Below are 20,499 nucleotides of genomic sequence, written 5' to 3' on the forward strand. Positions count from 1 at the left end.
ATGTAAAATTGCATTCTTTAAAATAGTTTAAATAATTGTATATATTACTATTCAAAATTTTCTTAACTATTCATAAATAAAATAATAATAAATCTTTACTAAAAGTTATTTCTTACGTAGAATTATCTTTGGATAAACGAATTTAATAATTGTGTGCAAAAATTTTTCAATTCGCTTAAAAAATTCTCGAAATATAGTGAAATATTCAAAAAGGTAAAATTAACATTAAGGGGTCAAAACTTTGGATTGCTTTCCTGACCAAACTATTGGGACCCTATTTCGCAGATTGCGGATACACCTTATATTTCGGGGATTAGAAATTCGAATTGGTCGCAAAGAAGGTATGTTTATTCAGAGAAAGTACGTTTTTGTGTCAGATTTCGTAACTTAAAATATAGTCTATACTTATTAATTGGCATATTTGAGGTCACCCCCTCGAGCCATTAAGATTGAGTCCTAGAAGGTGAAGATCCTATCATTCGATCAAAAGTTATTCAGAGGGATCCGTTTTTTTCGAACCTGTGTATGGTGAATATGGTGTATTCCAAAGTGTCAACATAGAAAAGCTGAGTCACTGAATGAACTTAAGTGACATTTTTGAAAAATAAAATTAGATCTTACGAAAAAAGTCATATTTTAACCATATTTAACTATCAATACAATATTCATTTATTTTTATACGTTGTCGGAGCTAATAGAGTCTAGTGGACTGTAACGTTTGGTAATTTTTTATTGAATGAGAAAAGAATGTTAGAAAGCTACGCTTGGCGCATTACAATCTCGCCAATGAGGGCGCGGACATCCCGGCCCCCATTGAAATATTCTGACATTTGAATGTTTCAATAATCATAAAAATAACAATAATAATAGAAATAATAATAAAAATACAAATTTATGCAATATTAATACAATTATTTTTTCACATTTTGAATTCAACATATAAATTTAAGTATTGTTAACAATTGGTAATACAGCAATATTTGAAATGCTTCTTTTGAAAATTCCATGAGGTGTGCGTACGAAAACCACACGGACATTATCATCCTTACCGGTGATAATTTCGGAAATTCGTCCTATAACCCATTTACATATAGGTAAATTGCTTTCTTTTACCAGAACCATCATACCTGGTTTTACATTTTGTTTTTGAAACAACCATTTTGATCTTTGTTGTAAATGACTGAGATAAGAGTTACACCAATTTTTCCAAATTGTTTGAACAATTTTTTGAGTTTTCTGCCATCGGTTAAGCAAATTTTCTTTAAAATCAATCAAATTTTGCTCAGGAAGTGCATTAATTGCTCTTCCAATTAAAAAATGTCCAGGAGTTAAAATTTCATAATTTTCTGGATCAGATGACATAGGAGAGAGAGGACGGGAATTAAGAATACCTTCTATTTGAATAGTTATAGTTAAAAATTCTTCAATTGTTAATTTCGTAGAACCAATGGTTCTTTTAAGGTGATACTTGAATTGTCCGACTCCTCTCTCCCATAATCCGCCAAAATTTGGTGAACGAGGGGGTAGAAATTTCCACAGTACTTGCTCCGATGAAAGGAAACCAGATAAATTATCTTTTTTAGCATTTAAAGACTTTAAGAATTTGCTTATCTCCGCCGAAGCGCCAACAAAATTGGACGCATTGTCACAAGATATAGTACAACTTTTACCTCTGCGGGCAAAAAACCGTTTAAGTGTAGCTATCAAAGCACTAGCTGTTAAGTCAGACAATAATTCAAAATGTACAGCTTTAGTGACCATGCATATGAAAATAGCTACATATACTTTGTTATATAACCCCTTTCTCTGGTTACGATATTTAATCCAAAATGGACCACACAGGTCAAGTCCTGCGTTCGAGAAGGGTGGGCTAGGAATCACCCTCTCAGGAGGGAGATCACCCATTATTTGAGAAGAGACTGTTGGCCTTATTTTAAAACACTGCACACAATCGTGCACAACTTGACGAGCTAATTTTCTGCCACTGATTGGCCAAAAAATTTGTCGTACTGTATTTAATAGTCCTTGAGGACCAACATGCAAATCTCTAAAATGAAAATAAGAAAAAATAATCTTAGAAAGTTTATGACCAGGAGGTAATATTATTTGATGAACAGAATTATAATTCAAATTAGAATTGGTCAACCGACCACCAACTCTAAGCAAACCATCCTGATCCAAAAAGGGATTCAAAAATTTCAATTTACTATTTACAGGAACAGGCTTACCTTTTTTTAAGGCTGAGATATCTGCAACAAAGTACTCACCTTGCACCTGTTTTATAATAACATTTCTGGCTTTATCTAATTCTTTTACATTGAGAGGACCCTTAAATTTATTCACATTTCTACAATTTGAAAGAAACCTAAAAATAAAGGCTAAAATTCTTATTAGTTTCATGTAATTATTTGAAAGATTTAAAAAGTCATCAATAAAGTCATTGTTGGTGATTGAAGTCAGTAGCAGAACTGGTTTCAGTTCTTTCTGAAAAGGTTCACAATCAGGAATTAAATCTAGTTCAGGTTCATTGTTTTTAATTATGTTCTCACTCAGGAACACAGGGCCTTTCCACCAAAGTTTATTGGTAGAAAAAACAAAGGCATCTTGACCTCTGGACAAAGCATCTGCCGGGTTAAATTCTGATGCAATGTGTTTCCAGAGAAAGTCTTTGGACAGTTCTTGTATCTGTACCACTCGATTGCTGACGAAAGTCTTAAGAAGATGGGGTGAGGTCTTGATCCAAGCTAATGCGATCGTGGAATCGGAGTACAAGATGACTTGATCGAATTTAAATTTTAGAGATGAAATAACTCGATGCAAGAGTTGACACAATAGTAAGCAAGCTGAAAGTTCAAGTCTGGGGATACTTATGGTCTTAATAGGAGCCACTCTGCTTTTGCTGCAAATTAGCTGACTGGAAGGCACATTGGAATTGGAAACAGTTTGTATGTAGATGCAGGCACCGTAGGCCTTTTCACTGGCGTCTGCAAAGCCGTGAAGTCGAATAATCGTTAGTTCCAGGATCATAATGCATCTTGGGATATGCAAAGTTTCTAAGTAAGAAAGAGATCGTAAAAATTTGTCCCATTTTTGGTAGACGTGAGGTGGAATCATTTCGTTCCATTCACATTTTAAAAGCCACAATTGCTGCATGAATATTTTAGCACTGCAGATAACAGGACCAAGTAGGCCCAATGGGTCGAAGATTTTAGCAATTTGGCTTAGCACCTCACGCTTAGTGTAATTCGAGCTTAAAGCCGTTGTGACATTGAAGTGAAAAGTATCCTTTCTACTATTCCACAGTATTCCCAGAGTTTTTATGGTAGTATCTGCACAATCTTGTTTGAAGGGAAACGATTGAGATGATTCCGTTGAAGTATCAATGGCATTACAACGCCATTTATGTAATTTCATTTGTCCCTTTTGAAGGAGCTTAGTTAGTTGTTGTCTTAGTTCATTAAATTCCTCAATACTGCTTGACCCCGAAAGGCAGTCATCCATATAGAAATCCTCCATTAGAACCTTAGAGGCAATAGGAAAATCCTTTTCTTCATCGGTTGCAATTTGATGTAGAACTCTTGTAGCAAGATAGGGACTGGATGCACAACCATAGGTAACGGTTTTCAAATTGTACACCTTGAGAGGTTCCTCCCTCCCCTCTTTCCACAAAATTTTTTGATATTTAGTTTGCAACGGATTTATTTCGATTTGCCGAAACATTTTATTTATATCGGCCGTAAATGCGAAAATATGCTTTCGAAAACGAACCATAATTGTAAAAAGATCGTCCTGTAGGATTCCGCCTTTACATAAAAAATCATTTAAGGACATTCCATTCGTAGTTTTACAACTCCCATCAAAAACAACCCTTAATTTAGTTGAAGTGCTGGACGGTCGCAATACACCATGATGGGGTAAAAAATATCCTTCATCCGGAATTGAATCATCGCAAATTTCTTCCATGTGACCTAAATATTCGTACTCGCGAATAAAACTAATGTACAATTCTTTTAATTTAGGATCACGATCTAAGCGATTCCATAATTGTTTTAATCTCTTAGACGCAATTTGTTTTGAATCACCTAATGAAATATTAGCTGAATATTGTTCTTTAATCGGCAATTCAACCACGTATCTACCATCTGTTTTTCGGTAGTGAGTATTTAAAAAATGCTCATTACAATAGTTTAATTCGTCATCAACCATTGGTTTATTTTCGTTTACGTGTTCTATTTCCCAAAAGGAAGTTAACGCCTTATCAAGATTTTCGGTTTCAGCAAGTAAAAAACACGAATCGTTAATTTTCTCTAAATTAGAATTAAAGTTGTTCGCAACTCCCGATACAACATGACCAAAAAACGTTTCAATTAATATTAATTTGGAATCTTTAATTTTAATTTTATTCGTACCCAATAGTTCGAAGAATAATTCTGCTCCTAAAAGAGCATCAATTCGTTTTGGTTTATTCCAATTATTATCGGCAAGTTTTATTGTTTCAGATAAACTTAAATTCGATATGTTTACAAATGTGGGTGGAAGAACCGCAATTTTTGGAACTATTAACAAGTCTAAATAATAAGATTTATTATTGTCTTCATTTGTTAACTCGGTACGAACAAATGATTTAGCTGTAATGCACGACTCATTAACACCAGAAATCGGAACATTTGTTTTTTGTTTCTTTAAACCCAATAAATTAGCAGCTCTACTGCTTATTAAATTCGAACTTGAACAGCTATCTAAAGTGGCTATTAATGGTCTAAATATGCCCTGCCCATCTTTAATATAAACAACCGCCGTATTTAAAATCACGCAATTAGCATTTTCGTTTTTATTCGTAAACAAAGTGTTCGAAGGAATGAAAGGAGGGGAGAGGGGTGACAAGATGTCTGTCTCTCTTTTCTCTTCTACTGCTGTATCGAATGTAAATGACTCATTTCTCATATTTTCATGAAGTAAAGAATGATGATCTTTGCTTTTACAAAAGCAAGTGTATTTAGACATGCAAGGATTAGGAAAGTGCTTATTTAAGCATGAAAAACACAAATTATGAGTTTTTACTATTTCAATTCGTTGATTTACACTCATTCGTTTGAATTTATCGCATTTATAAAGTTTATGGCTTTCCCTACAACCTAATAAGCATGGGTTATTCACTTTCGATTTAATTAAATACATTTTCTCTGTATTTGGCCTTGAACTAAAATGGGGCTTCTTTCTTTCCTCTTTAATATTAAGACCTTGCATAATTCTAGAACGTTCTTCCAAAAAACTTAGAAAATTGTCTAGTTTGGGTATTTCGTTTTTCGACAATTTCATTTCAAAACTTTTTCTAACTTCTGGATCGAGTTTTTGGAATAAAATGTGCATTATCAATGTATCTGATAGTTCATTTGATTTAAATTCAAGCAAGTTTAATGCTCGTAAATTACATTTAGTGTTATCGATTAATTGCATGAGCTGATTAGGAGCGTCAGGGACTCTTGAAAAATTTAATAATTTATTAACATGGCAATCGATAACTGCTCGTTTGTTCTCGTATCTATCTTCAAGGGAAGACCATAAAGATTCAAATGTATCTTGGGCTGACTCAAGGCGTTTTGCTTCGCCTTTGAGGCAGCTTTTAAGATAGCACAATCGTTGCGTGTCGCTCAACTCTTTATTATTTCCAATAATAGAATTAAATTGAATTTTAAAATTTTGAAATTCTTCATATTTTCCGGAAAAGAAAGGTAGGGGTAAATCCGGAATTTTATATATATTGGTACATGAAGCATTTGATTCCGTTTCATTAGGTTTATTATTATCAATTTTAGAGAGTAAAATATTAATCTTTACCTCTATTTCTTCGATTTCATCTTCTATATCTTGAGCAACATCTAGATTATCTTTCAGATCAATTTCTTCCGGAAGTAGCGTATATCCTTTTATCAGTTCTGATATCGATGCTTGTAGTTCCATTGCTACTTTCAGTTTCTTTTTGAGAATGATGGCAGCGGCGCTTGCATCCTGCTGCGTTGAATGTTCTTCCAAAAATTTTTGGATTTTGTTTATTTTTGTTTTAATTGCCCCACGTTGGCGATTAAGATTTGTTATTGAGTTAATTGTGCTCATATTGAGGCTAGTTCTGCTCCAGGTCGCTAGGACCAAAGATGTCGGAGCTAATAGAGTCTAGTGGACTGTAACGTTTGGTAATTTTTTATTGAATGAGAAAAGAATGTTAGAAAGCTACGCTTGGCGCATTACAATCTCGCCAATGAGGGCGCGGACATACGTATTTTAAATTCAAATACATTTGAGAATGAAGATAGTGAGTGACAGTCCTTATTTTTGGAGTGAATGAAGGCTTCAAGTGCACTTAGCTTCAGTCGACGAAGAACGTTAGAAAAAGCTGTCATTTGGAAGCACATTTAAACTTTAAGAGTGCGAGAGAAGGTGTAAATAACTTAAATGACTGTTAGGGACGACGATTGGAAGTTTAATGATAAGAAACATAAGCAAGACATATTTTTTCCTCTAGTGATCGTATTAAAGCTAATGAACTTAAACGCACTAAAATGTTATTTAAGCACTTTATCAACTTAGCTCTTCAATATTGTCATCGAAATTTTACATTAGGATATATACAAACTGCATCATTTGTTTTAAATTATACGTTTACCAAAGAATGTTTAAAAAACGAAAGTAATAACAGCGCTATTCAGTTCCGAAATAATAATACGTGTCTTCTTCATTTTCAGGTAATAAAAAATGAGAGTTTATGATGGTGCGTGAATCTACAAGATTCAGATTGCGATTATAAGTAAAAACAAATCATCAAATAAGTGTAAAATTATTAAAAGAAAAAGAGAGAGGGGGGCTTTAGTACTTTATTTCTGTAAGACCTCGTTCATTACCAGTTTTCCAACAAAAGATAAAGTACAGAAGTTATAAAAGCAAATAAAAAAAACAAAAGAGTGTGTGGGGAGGCTATAAATAAAAGAAGAGTAAAAAGGATGACATTGTTTCTCTCCTCATCCGCCGTGAATGAAAAGAGTTTGTTTTCGCTCTGATTAACTTCGGGACGAAAAAGGGATATTTTCAATTCTACTTTTCTTCAAGAGTGGATATTCACCATTAAAGAGTGTCAAACAATAGCAGATCACCCACTTTCTTAGGAAAAATTTGCATGACAGAATCACGATGGCGAGATGTGTGAACTTGTCTAAACGGTGTTTTTGTCCACTCGCAAATCTGAGGTTCTGTTGCTCCAGATTTCGACCACGTGAGGTTCTGTTGATCTGAGGTTCAGAGTAAGAGTGCTTGATTCTGTCTGTCCAAGGCTTTGTTCCACGTGACTTAAGCCTTGGACAGACTTAAGACCACGTGAGAGTCTGTCAAGACGCGGTTCTATTCTTCGATGCTTTGTCCATGCTCTGTTCTGTAGATCCGAGAATCTGCTCCACGACAATTTGATCAAGCAAAATTTTGTCTATAAGACCTTGTACCGTCAAAATTTGATCATGTGAGAGTCTGTCTAAACGAGGCTTTGTTCTGCGATGTTTTGTATTTGCTCTGTTCTGCAGATCTGAGGTTCTTCCCCATGACATTTTGTTTTGACCATGCGAAATTCTGTCTATCCAAGACTGTTCCGTAAAACTTTGACCACGTAAGAGTCTATCTAGCTGAGATTTTTTTCTGCGATGTTTTGCCCATACGCGTGAAATTTTGATCTCCGAAGAGTCTGTCTAGCTGAGGTTCTATTCTGCGAAGTATTGTTTGCTCTGTTCGGTAGATCTGAGGTTCTTCCTCATGACATTTTGTTTTGACCATGCGAAATTCTGTCTATCCAAGACTGTTCCGTAAAACTTTGCCCACGTAAGAGTCTGTCTAGCTGAGATTTCATTCTGCGATGTTTTGCCATGCGGTGTTCTGTCGATCCAAGTTGTTGTAGTTAATACACGTCGCACTAGAGCTGCACAATGGGCTATTGGTGACGGTCTGGGAAACATCCCTAAGGATGATCCAAAGACATGCCATCACAATTTTGATCCTCTACAGAGGGGATGGCACCCCCTCTTCGGAAGCCCGACGACTTGCACGAGAAGTCGAGCACTTTACGGTAGAACAGTTTAACGAGGACCAATACCGCACACCCTCGGTACCTACGCAGACTGATCCAAGTGGTCACCCACCAGCACACTGACCGCAGCCAATGATGCTTGACTTCGGTGATCTGCTGGGAACAGTGTCTTAACGATCAGTCCACTGCGGGACTATGTAGATCCGAGATTCTGCGTCTCGAAATTTCGATAAAGTGAAATTCTACTAAGTCGAGGTTCTATTCTGCGAATTTTTGCACCGTTTTGTTCCGCGATATTTGGACTACGTGAGATTATGCCGATTCTACGTTTTGTAATGCGATATTTTTATACCATGGGGAATTTTGAATATCTGAAGTCCTATTCTGCGATGTTTTGTCTATGTGAAATTCTGTTCAGTGAGATTTCTTATACGCATTCTGCCAATCGAAAGTGAGGCTGGGTACCCCGTCAGAATTTGGTGAAATAAGATTTTGTCCCTCACGAGAAATTGTGTACATAAAAGATTCTGTTCCAAGAGATTTTGTTTTTGTATGGTTGCTTCCCGGAAAATTCTACTTCTCGCTACAAGTTGTGTTAGTAAGACATTGTTAAGTAAACATTTGTCTTTACCTGATTAAAATTCGACAGGTTTTGAGAATTTAAAAAAATATTGCAAAACATGCATTTAAAAAATTGTTTAGTGAACTAAAATAAACAAATTTAATGAAGGAATTTAAATAATAGAATGAAATTGACAAACTTTTATTTTGGAATTCTGAAAAGCATATGGGTGGTTACTGCTTAACATTTTTCTTCAATGGTTATTTTCCCTTCACTGCTTAGGTGGAAATGAAAAATAAGTCAAATCTACCCGCTGAAAATTAAATGAAATTGTATAAGATAAAATCACAAAGGAATCGCTGTATGCAAAAAAGGCATCTGTCCTTTAAACTACTTAAAAAAAATAATTGTAATGGCTTATTTTAATTTTTAACCTCTTATATAAAACTAAACATTTTTTAATAACAATATTATTATTTAAATTACTAATCTTAAAATTTTTAATATTTTTTTAACTCCTTATTTAAAGGTTCAACATAGAATTTTTTACAGAAGATTGCCTATTTATTATTAGCTTTGTCTATGGGGTAATTACAAAATTTTTTTGTAGTTGCTTAATTGATTGAACAAATTTAGAAAAATTTGTTGAATTGTTACTGTAATTTAATTTTTCCTTTTTATTGAAAACAAAGTTTTTAAAGTAATAATGAACATCCCATTTCCATTCTGTTAACATAACTATGGGTAAAGAAAATCTATTTTATATCTTTAAACAAAAACTATTGAGATCATTAAGAAAGCATTTTAGAATTGATATATGGTACATGGGTCTAAATTAGGTGCCTTTTACCATTAAATTCCTAAGTTCTAAGTTTTCTATAATATTTAAATTACCATTAATAATATGTTTATGATGTTTATCAACAAAATCAAAATGTTTCTCTTCTTCACAGTGACATTCATAATCGGATACATTAATCCTCCCTAGATTTGTGCTAAAATTATTATAATTAAATATAGTTCTATCAAGAGATTTATTATATTTATAGCTTTTAATTATGTAAAAATCTTCTAATGCATATAAACTTTTGAAATTTTCAAAAATAATATGAAACTTGATCCTATCGAAAATAGGGTTTTGAAAGTTAATAACGAAATATAAATTATCTAAATTTTTCTTTTTATTTGGGGAAATTTTACTCATTTTAGCTTTAATAAGATCGAAACTAAGAATTTTGAAGTGTAAATTAATAAGAAAAAAAGTTAATAATAAGATCTTGAAGCTTATATACATGAAGCTCATATTCTCTTTGTCCATTTTGTATTCATTTATAGTGCTATATTATATATATATATATATATATATATATATATATATATATATATATATATATATATATATATATATATATATATATATATATATATATATATATATATATATATATATATATATATATATATATATATATATATATATATATATACAGGGTAGTTAAAAAAATAACTTTGCCGACTCATGACTTAGTGGAGAAAATGAGTGACTACCTCTAGAGCAGAGGTCACCAAAGTGGTCTATATAGACCCCAGGGGTCTATTTAACAAAAGCGGGGGTCGATCTGAGCCAGGGGGTCGAATGGGGGTCGATCCGAATCGGAAAGGTTGATTGGGGGTCTAAGAAAAAACAGTTATTAATACGCAAATCACACATACCTAATTAAGTATGTAAAATTTGCGAATTTTTCTTTAATTGACCTTATATCAGTTTCTTTATAAGACATATAAATTAATAAACGTATATTTATTCGGGTGAAACAAGTATTTACGTACCAGCGCGCAGTGGCACGAACTCAGTCAGCACAGTTAATAAGTCATATGCATATGTGCGCTTGTCCAAATGTCACGTGTGACGAGCATTGACGTTACAAACGCAAATATCATACGCAGTTTCAACTATCTATGCAAACTGTGAACATAGAATATTTGCAGTGTCATTATTAAAACTTTTATAGTTTCGGATAATTAGTTATTGTTTTGATAAAACCATTCGTTTAGTTTATATATCAATTTTAATTATCAATGCATGTAAAAAAAAGAAGGTAAGCATTAATAATATGGATTTGTACAGCCCGCGACAAAACTATAGCACTCTTTGTATTTTTTTACGAAAATTACAAAATTGAACAATTTTGACGAAAACTAAAATTGACCAATTTTAAACCCAATATAGCGAACCTTGCAAAAAAACACCAGGCACACCCATCTCATTGATTTAGAAGGAATAAATCTTTAGTTACTTTACTTATTATTTCTACTTATTCATAATTACTTATTATTTAATGAGTATTAAGTACTTAAATTTCAAAATTAATATATTTTTCATAAAACTAAAGTTACACAATGTACTATTGCTTCAATAAATGCTTAAAATCATAAAATAAATGTACAAACTCTGTATCTAATAGAGTTTTATTTTAAGTAACAGAAAATTACTTTTATGGGGGTCGATGGAGATTTCGAAAAATTATGTAGGGGTCGATGATCAAAAAAGTTTGGCGACCCCTGCTCTAGAGTAAACAGAATAAAAATATGTATTATGATCTATGCACTCAGGAATGTTTTTAGAAACGATTGCGTCGCTCTGACAGTTGCAGGGACAAAATTTTGAAATTTTCAAATTGCAGCACCCATTTTTTATGACTGAAACATTTCATCCTCACAGTTAAAAAACCTAAAATGGAGTTGGAACAATATTTTTAACACAAGAAATTGGGACGCTAGACTTTTACCTAGCATCGCCATTTTTCATGACCACTAACGAGAAGAGAGTGTGATGAAAAAGAAACCCGTTAAAAACGGATAAAAAATTACAAAGAAAGCATTTCATGTTTTAAAATTTTTTCTCATGTTCGTCCTCTCATGTCTGATATGTCCATAGTTTCTTCTCTGCGTTGTGTCTGTTTGTTATGTCGCGTGTCATGGATTGTAACATTATTTTGAAACTTCAGTCATTCTATTGCACATCCTTACTTTGGATAGTTTCTTTATTTTGTTCCCCAAGAATTTTTCTTAACAAAATGTGTTGCACAAGAAATTCGGAAAAACCTTTCATGTTTGACGGCAAAGTACTATTTTTCTTTAAACATTTAAGATGAATAGCTCTCGGGTTAACAGCGACTTAGTTTAGTCTTTGAAGATATTTAATGGGAGACAAACTTCCGTAATCTTGCATCACTTAAGTAAATCATTCTTGACTATTCTTTTTAAGTTACCAGAATAAAACAAATTAAGACTTTCCAAGTCAATTTATAAATTATTTTCAGGTACTATATTTTCCTTACTGCCTCAATTCATTGTTAGAAAATAAGACTTTTCCAATTAAAACAAAATTGTTCTAATTTGTTTTGAGGGGCCGCTAGCAAATGATGCCACACATATTTTTTCAATAATTTTTATTTCTTTTTTCAATTCTTGTTCTCTTCCTCTGTCGCACTTTTATTTCAATATTTTTTCTAACTTTTTCACAATTATTCTCCTTTTTGCTTGTCACACTTTTTTTAAAAGTATTATTTCAATTATTCCCCTTTCTTCTGTCACGCTTTTTTTCAATGCTTTTTCGCTTTTTATTCAATTATTCTCCTCTTCTCCTGTCACACTTCATCTTATTCTCCCCCTTTTTGTCACGCGTCTGTATCGTCTACATCACTAATACTAACAATTCAAAAACAAAACATATGCGATACATTACGTTTAAAATTTCATTTTCAAACTGTAAACATAAATTTTTTTATATTTGCGAGCATAATAAAAATAATGGTTAGTTGCGTACTTACTTTAAGTAGAAATATGAAAAAATATGTAAACTAATCATATAAAAATATTTAATCTGATTTCAAATGTTTTACTTCGAACCAAAATGTGCGATATGTTCTTGGCTTTCCCCCTTCCTCCCCCTTGTCACAAACTGTCACAATTTTTAAAATCTCTTCCCTCTTCAACAAGCTAGAGATTATTTAAGGAATTAAAAAAAACTAATACAAATTTGTAAAAATTGTAGAAAATATTTTTAACAAAAATTTTGATGCAAAAAAATTAATATTTTAAGCTCTTAGGTGATTGTTTTCGGAAAATGGTCAATAGGAATTTAATAGTTTAGCAATTTCCCTTTGAAGAAAAAAAGCGAAAATTTCAACCGCTCTCCGAACTAAACTGATGGAAATCCCTATTTTTCAGGGCGAAAATAAAAATGGACCCGTCGAAAAAAGAATATTTTTGTGACTAATTTCATAATTTAAAATATCGATTAACTAGTCTTTCTTGGAACTATTCAAATAAAAGTTTTGAAAACTAAGCCTTTTAAGTTATCTTAACTGATGAAAACTACGATTCTCAATGAGGATAGAAGTTTAATGTGAAACTGATGTGCAATGTGTTTTTTAAGTAGACTAAAAAGGAGAAAATTTTGTTTTAGTAAAATTTAAAATTTTGAGTGCATCACTTTAGAAAGATGCGAAGGGAACGGTGAAAATAAAAATTTAATATGAAAGTAATGTGCGATGTATTTTTCATCTAAACTAAAATAAAAATTAAAAAGAGAAAATTAACTTTTGTAAAACTTATTCTAAGCAAAATCGTGCCTCACTTTTCAAAGACGTGGGAGAACAGTGAAGTAATTTAGTTCAGCAGTAATGTGTGATGTGTTTTTCAAGTAGATTAAAAAGGAGAAAATTATTTTATTTTTTAAAACCTAAAACGTAAAGCATAGAGAGCATCACTTTTGAAAGACGCAGGGGAGCTTTCTCGGTGAAGATAAAATTTCAATTTGAAATTTATCTTCGAAAAGCGATCGAAATTTAAATTAACGATGTATAATAATATGAAAAAATTTACTCGTAACGGTCTGAAAACGATTTAAACTTGCATTATCATCAAGTATGAAATTCTAGTAGAGATTTGAGTGCGCTAGCTAGTCGGAAAATGTTCGAAATCTCGATGGACAATGTACTTCCATGAATAATTACGTCGTCGATACGGAGGATACGTTCTCCTTGTAGCGGTCAGGAAACGATTGAAACTTACATTTGGCATGGAGCAGCAGTAGAAATTTTAGTGAGCTAGTTAATCGAAAAATAGTTGAAATTTAGATTGATGCATTCCCACGAACAGAAATAAGACGATATGCATTCCTTTTAAAAGTCAGGTAAAGATTGTTCCTTACGTTATCATCAGACATGACGTTTCAGTAGAGATTTAAGTGCTCTAGCTACTTGAAAAGTGGGCGACATTTCGATTGCAAGATTCCACCTCCAAAGTTGTAGAATCTGGTTACATTGTATGTTAGTACGATATATTACGCATTCGATAAAATGTTATGTTATTAAGGAGTTTTTTAAATGATCTGTGTGATACTTTATCTTTGGCCATTGGGCAAGCATCACACAATCTTCATAATTTCGGCTTAAAAAATGTCTCAAGTTCATGAGCTTTATTCACTGAAATTATGCTTACGGCAATTGCCACAATTGTGCGACAATGTGGATCAGTTAAATAACCGGTAGCATTAAATTTTTTTTACAAAGTTGTTGAAGTTATTTTCATTGAAAAAAGTGAGAGAGAATGAAAAAAAATTTTTTTTGCCCTCACTCTCTCTTCTGATGCTCTAATTCTTTTCATCCTCCTGAAATAAGCAGTTGGGAAAAGAAAAAAAAACCAAGCTATTTTTTTAAATTTTTTTTTTTTAGCCTAAGCGTTAGCGCCTTTATTTCATCGCAGCGGGAAGTGTTTTTTAGCCTTCTTAGAAAAGGGTAAAAAATAAAACTTAATCCGCGGAAAGAAAGGAAAAAAGAGATTAAAAAAAATGCCTATTCATTTAACGTTAGCAACGTAATATGATTTACACATAAACAAGAAAAAAAAAACAAAGTATAAACTCGGCGAGTGAAGATAAAAGATCTGCTAAAGAAAAAGAAAAAAATTTCTTACCTTAGCGTTAAGAGACTCCAATGACTTCCGGGAGTTATACACGTTGTTTCCATAAATATACTTTATGAGTTATTTCTTTAAAAAAAATAAAAGAAATATTTTTTTCCTCTTGCGTAAACAAATGTGTCTGTAAACAGCGTTATCTTTTCAATAAAGCTACTGAAAAAGGATAATAAAGTTAATATATTCAGTTAAATTCAGAATAATTAATTTTGCATAGATTTAAACATTTGCATAACGATGTAAAGATACAATGCTCAAAAACATAAGCGGACCACCCTGTATAACTTTTGATCTAATGATCTTCACGTTCTAGGGCTTAATCTTAGTGGTTCGAGAGTCGTCATATACTTAAAAGTCGTATATTTCAAATTAAATTTTTCAGAAACGGCCGATTTCGCTTAAATTTTATATTTTGCCCTGAAGAATTACATTCTTTAAAATGATGTAAAAAATATCATACCTTTAAAATCGAAATTGCTAAAATAAGCAATTGCAAAATATGGCTAAATACGTAAAAAGTAAAATTAGCCTTAAGGGGTCAAAACTTTGTATCGCTGTCCTGACCAAATTGTGGGTTACCATATTTTCCAGATTGCGGCTACCCCCTATATAGTCTGGGTCAGAAATCCAATTCCATCATTAAAATGGTATGCTTATTCAGAGAAAGTGCGTTTTTGTGCCTGATTTCGTAACTTAAAATATTGTCTGCACTAATTAATTAGCACATTTGAGGTCACTCCCTAACCATTAAGAATAAGGCCTAGACCGTGAAGATCCGATCATCAGATCAAAAGTTATTCAGGGTGATTTTTCCCGTTTATTTTTTAGCGCAGTGTGTGACAAAGTAAGACTAAAGTTTTAATAATTTAGGGGTAATTTGGAATTCGGCAGAACTTTTAAAGTTTCAATACATTTGTTTCGTAACGAGTATATTTAATCTTTTTTAGGCTCAAAGTCACAAGTTATTATTACAAACCAGCATTTATGTTTTTTTTCTTCAAACAAATCAATAAATAATAAAAATAAGCAGAAAAAAAGAGCAATTTTTAAAAATTTATTTTAAAGAAGTATCATAATGGAGCTTAGAAAATTGTAACTATACTTGGCTATTTTCAAAATTATCAACTATACAAGTATGTTTTCTTTGAAAGATATTTCAGGCAATTTGATGTAGCATTTGAAAGCCGAAAAATTCGTCGACAATTTGTTTTTTACAATAATAATATATCTGATATCATGTTGCAGTTGCAAAAATTTGCTAATCCTTAATATCGTTACAATTTTGTTGCAAGTTAAATATAGAGCAAAGTAAAACTGTACAAACTTTCTTCTTACAATTCATTACACGATACCGTGGTTTAACTGGAACAGAAACAAGGTTTAATGTAACACCTTATCGGGTTGCAGCAAATTAGCGTTGTATTATGGGTTCAACGCTGGTCCAAATATTCTAAGGAATAAACTCAATGTTAAAAAAGATAAATCCTTTAAGTGTTTATTGTGAAAAGCTGAATTTCTCTCATTTATATTCATTGGTCCTGTATGAATTATCAAAAATATAGGCTAAATTAAGCAATATCAAAGTGCAGTACAACGAGATAAATTAAAAGAAGAAAAAAAAAAGAATTGAAGAAATGTACTGAAGGGAAAAGATAGCGCATATAGTTTTTTTTGAGAAATGTAACTACCAGTGCGGGATAAGAAAGTAAAGGAATGTGTAATAATATCATGATAAAGAATATCCTGCTGTTTAATTATTTCTGTTGTTATTCGCATAAAAAATTGCCTAAAGTGATGGAATAGGGTATTTTCAACTCGAGAAGAGGATCACTGAAACACAAACACGTGACCTTAGACCTCAGCATCAGCTACTCGTTTACAAACAAGGAGTGTTTAAAGTGCTTCCCACAAGTTAGAATGTTACTTAACGTGAAGTTAATTAATTACAACGCCGTATCACACATCGAATTTATTAAAATTAAATATTTCTTGTCTACGTCTTTTACTTAATTCATTTATTATTTTTGTTTTATGCTTCTGACAACTTCTCTGTATAATTAGTTTTTACCTGATGTAACGTAAAATCAAATTTGTATTTTTATTTTGTTTTAAGAAACTTTTTTTTCTTCAGTTTAACAGTATGAACCTCATAAGAGAAAGTCTATCAGTTTTACAGGTTCATACTACAAAGAAAGCATATAAATTTATCAGGATTCCTCAGTCTATACGCCTGATGGAAATCCAATAAAAGACACTAACATTTTTTTAACTACTTCTAAATAACTTACAAATCCCTTGTTTGAATGTTATTTATCCTTCTTTTATTTAGATAAGATTCTAACAAAAAGAATCTTCTACGTATAACTTTTTTTTTGAAGTAAAAAGTATTGCCAAATTTTGATGTAATTGAATGGAAGTACAAATAAAAGCACTTTCTTATTTTGCGTGGAAAAGTGAGAATTCATAAAAGTGTTTAGTGAATATTGTTTTTATTATTTTTCTACTATTATTTCTAGGCTACAAAGCCAAGAAATAATATTTCTAGGCTTTGAATAATAATTAGTCTAGAAATAATATTTTTTTAAATATTTATTTATAAAAAAATTATTACATTACAATTAAAAATTAAAATCCATTTATTGATGAAAATAATCATAATAATATAGAAATTCAAATAAAGTAAAAAAAAAAAAACGAAATAAAAGAGTTTTTTTTCTGTTTAATATTTTGAAATAAACTGGAGATATTAGTAATGACTAAAAGCGATTGGTTATTGTTTACTTCAAAGGATAGAAAATAATGAAAAGCAGCTTTAAAAAAAGAAATCCATACCTTAATTTATATATTTTGAATAAAATTAGCATTCACATTTGATTGAAAAGAAAAACAATTTGTAGCGATTTTAATATATCACTTAAAAAGTTTCGTTAAATAGTTATATTTTCAAAAACGAAACGTTATTGAGGGATAAATAAACTATTTATTTTCCTCTTTAAATCTTTATTGTTTAGCGAATAAGCGAAATTATCTATAGAATGGCGATACATTCAAAGAAGTACTATAGTCGTTAGAGAGGAACGAAGTGAAAATAGACGGTACTACTTTTCTTGCGCAGTACCTGCTTTGGCGTTTCGCTCCTGGGCCTGTATTCGGTATTGGTTCTTAACCATAGGTTTATTGATATTCTATTTTAAGTCCCAGACACATCGGTGGCCAATACCTTATTCACATATTTTTATATTAAAATATATATAGATTAAAAAAAACATAAGGCAGTATTTAAAATCTCGAACTCTTTTAATGCTGCTCTGAATTTCAATATGCACAGTTCCGACTACATTAAATTGAGACAAGGCTGTGAGTTTACCTGGATATAAATTAAGATCTAGGTCACTCCGATAATATGTAAACTCTTAATTTTCCCATTTTGATGGATTACTTTAAACCTTTTTTTTTTTAAAGCATTCTAGAAACTCCTCCGTTTTCTTGGCAAAGGTAGCCACTCACCAGGTAGAAGAAGTGAAGGTAAAAAGAAATGTCGGACGACGAGCAAACAACATATACAAAATCCGCAGTCTCCATTCGTAATGGTTCCAATTTTAGAGACGATATAGCCTGATGTGCGCTGAAGCTTGGATAAACAGAAGACGAAGAGAGTGGAAGGACAGCAAAAAATGCCTTTTTCTGAAACGCGTCGATCTTGTACTTTTTGGAATGAAAGAGTTCTTTGTTCTTAAAATGAGATTACCTTCACACATATTTGAAGATTACATTAACGCTGATTATTTTTTCAATTAATGCAGAGATGTTCCCTAACCTTCACATAAATTGCGGAGGAAAACAATGGGAGAGTTCAGAGGAGGAACATGTTAAGGAACTCTTTGAAAACAATCACATTTCCGGATTTAAAAAAAAAAAAAAATTCTTCTGATCTGCAGTAGGTATAAAATAAAATTTCTCAATGGCGTTTAAACTTATAACACGATGTCTTCAATTTAACTACAGAATCTACTAAATGATTAAAGAGGTTGGCATGATTCAGACATTTGTAATCTGTAAGTCTTATGAGTTCGTGAATTCTACTTTCACGCGCATTATTTTTTACAATTCATGCGAGATGTGTCTTCACATAAATTGTTAAAGAAAACAATGGAAGAACGTGGTTAAAGAACTTTTTTTTAAATGATCTAACCTCCAAGTTTAAGAACATGTTTATGGTATTAAATTAGTATAAAGACATCTCCTGTAATAATGTATAAATTATATAATTTATTTGTTCAAATTTACTTTAAATTAAACGAACAAGTGTCTTAATTTTCATTTAAAACCGAAGGTGGAATTTTAATCTGGGAAAAGTACAGCTTCCTGATAAAGTTTTATACATACTATAGGCGACTTTTTCAAATTTAATGTTGGCATATTTTTCAAATAATCCTTCCGTTAAACTTAAATTATTGTAAAATAATTTCAATAGCAATAAATGTTAGAGTTTTAAAAGTCTTGTAAAGCAAAGAAGTATTGACATGAAGAAAAAAAAAATCAAATCACAAAACTCTACGAAAAGAACTTCTTATTAGCCAGTCTGTGAAAAAAGAAAAGGAACGTATACCATGAAAATATGTATGTTACCTTTAAAGTGTAAAAATCAGTTATTCTCGAGATTATTTAGCTAATGTGCAAATTAATTAGGGGGATTCGTTGAAGTGCCAGAAATTTTTTTTCTTTATTACCTAACTAATCTGCACTCATCAAAGTGCTTAGTAGGCATACATGGCAGTACTTTTACTTTCGTTACTTGTACCGCCGGTACAAGTAAAAAGTATGTACTTTTACTTGTACTTCGTTACTTTTTAAATTTAGTACTTTTACTTGTACTTTCGTTACTTTTTTAGGGAAAAAGTAAAAGTATTTGTAACGGAAATATCGAATGAAATCGTTGCTTTTTTCTAAAACTTGGTAAGCTTTCTTAAAAATAAATAAATAAATAAATAAAAAAAAAGCTGTGAATGCAATATATATGCATTCACAGCTAACTTCGTGTTTAAATACATTCTGTTTCAACTTATACACACATTCAATTATTTTTTACTAGCTCAAAGATCACAAAGCTATCTGAAACCCCGTGTTTGCTTTGTTTATGTTTGTGTTTTTAAAACGCGTTTCTAAAGAGTAAAACAATTTTAAATCAATGGTAATTTAATTAAACAAAAATAATAAACTAAAAGTTAAAGTCAATAGATAAAATTTCTTTTTCGTGCAAATCCATAAAAAGTTTGATATTAAAATTATATTTGATTTTAAAATTATATTATACGATTATATTATAAAACTATATTATAATATTCCTCCGAATTTAAAAATAAATTAATATCCATAACTTTCAAAATTAAAAATAATTAAATAAATAACAACAATTTTGCAAAAACATTAAAGAACATAAGAATATTGTTCAATAAAATTTCAGGTTACTTTGAATTTTCGATTTCCTAGAAATGTACTTTTAAATCGTTACTTTTTTTGTTTAGTACTTGTACTTTTACTTGTACTTTTTACTCGTTACTTTTCAAAATAAGAACTTTTTACTTTTTACTCGTTACTTTTTTTAAAAATACTTGTACTTTTACTCGTTACTTTTTAAAAGTAACGTTGCCATATATGTTAGTAGGTTATGTGTTGGAGCAACGTTTCTGTATGCTTAAAAGAGCATAATGTTATTTCTCTTTCCCCTATTTGAAAAGTGACTACAATCAAACAATCAACATGCTTGTTGAAAGAATCACTCTTCTATCACTTTACAAACTGTAATACAAAGAATCAAAATATTTAGTCTTATTATCTATACATCTATACATCTATCTATACATAATAATAAATGCGGCTGTGTGTGTGT

General features: G+C 31.4%; 2 protein-coding genes across 3 annotated transcripts in view; both read right to left on the reverse strand.

Moving 5' to 3' along the window:
• The window catches only part of LOC107443971 (uncharacterized), a 288,826-nt gene that overhangs the window by 72,637 nt on the left and 195,690 nt on the right, over nucleotides 1-20,499 (reverse strand). Inside the window, exon 3 of one of the 2 annotated variants that reach the window (XM_071184272.2) lies at nucleotides 14,607-14,765. The exons of the other annotated variant lie outside the window; for it this stretch is intronic. The gene's annotated coding sequence lies outside the window, so the exon portion shown is untranslated. The remainder of the gene's footprint in view (nucleotides 1-14,606; nucleotides 14,766-20,499) is intronic. 2 annotated transcript variants of the gene reach the window in all.
• On the reverse strand, nucleotides 946-6,114 carry LOC147814152 (uncharacterized). Its single transcript, XM_087160231.1, has 3 exons — nucleotides 5,839-6,114; nucleotides 4,410-5,022; nucleotides 946-4,307 (listed from the first exon to the last, which is right to left on the reverse strand). The coding sequence occupies exons 1-3, from the start codon at nucleotides 6,112-6,114 to the stop codon at nucleotides 946-948; spliced, it is 4,251 nt and encodes a 1,416-aa protein (XP_087016357.1).

The sequence above is a fragment of the Parasteatoda tepidariorum genome, chromosome 3 (assembly GCF_982258835.1).
Source record: "Parasteatoda tepidariorum strain Cologne lab strain chromosome 3, Ptep-v5.0, whole genome shotgun sequence".
Lineage (NCBI taxonomy): Eukaryota > Metazoa > Arthropoda > Arachnida > Araneae > Theridiidae > Parasteatoda > Parasteatoda tepidariorum.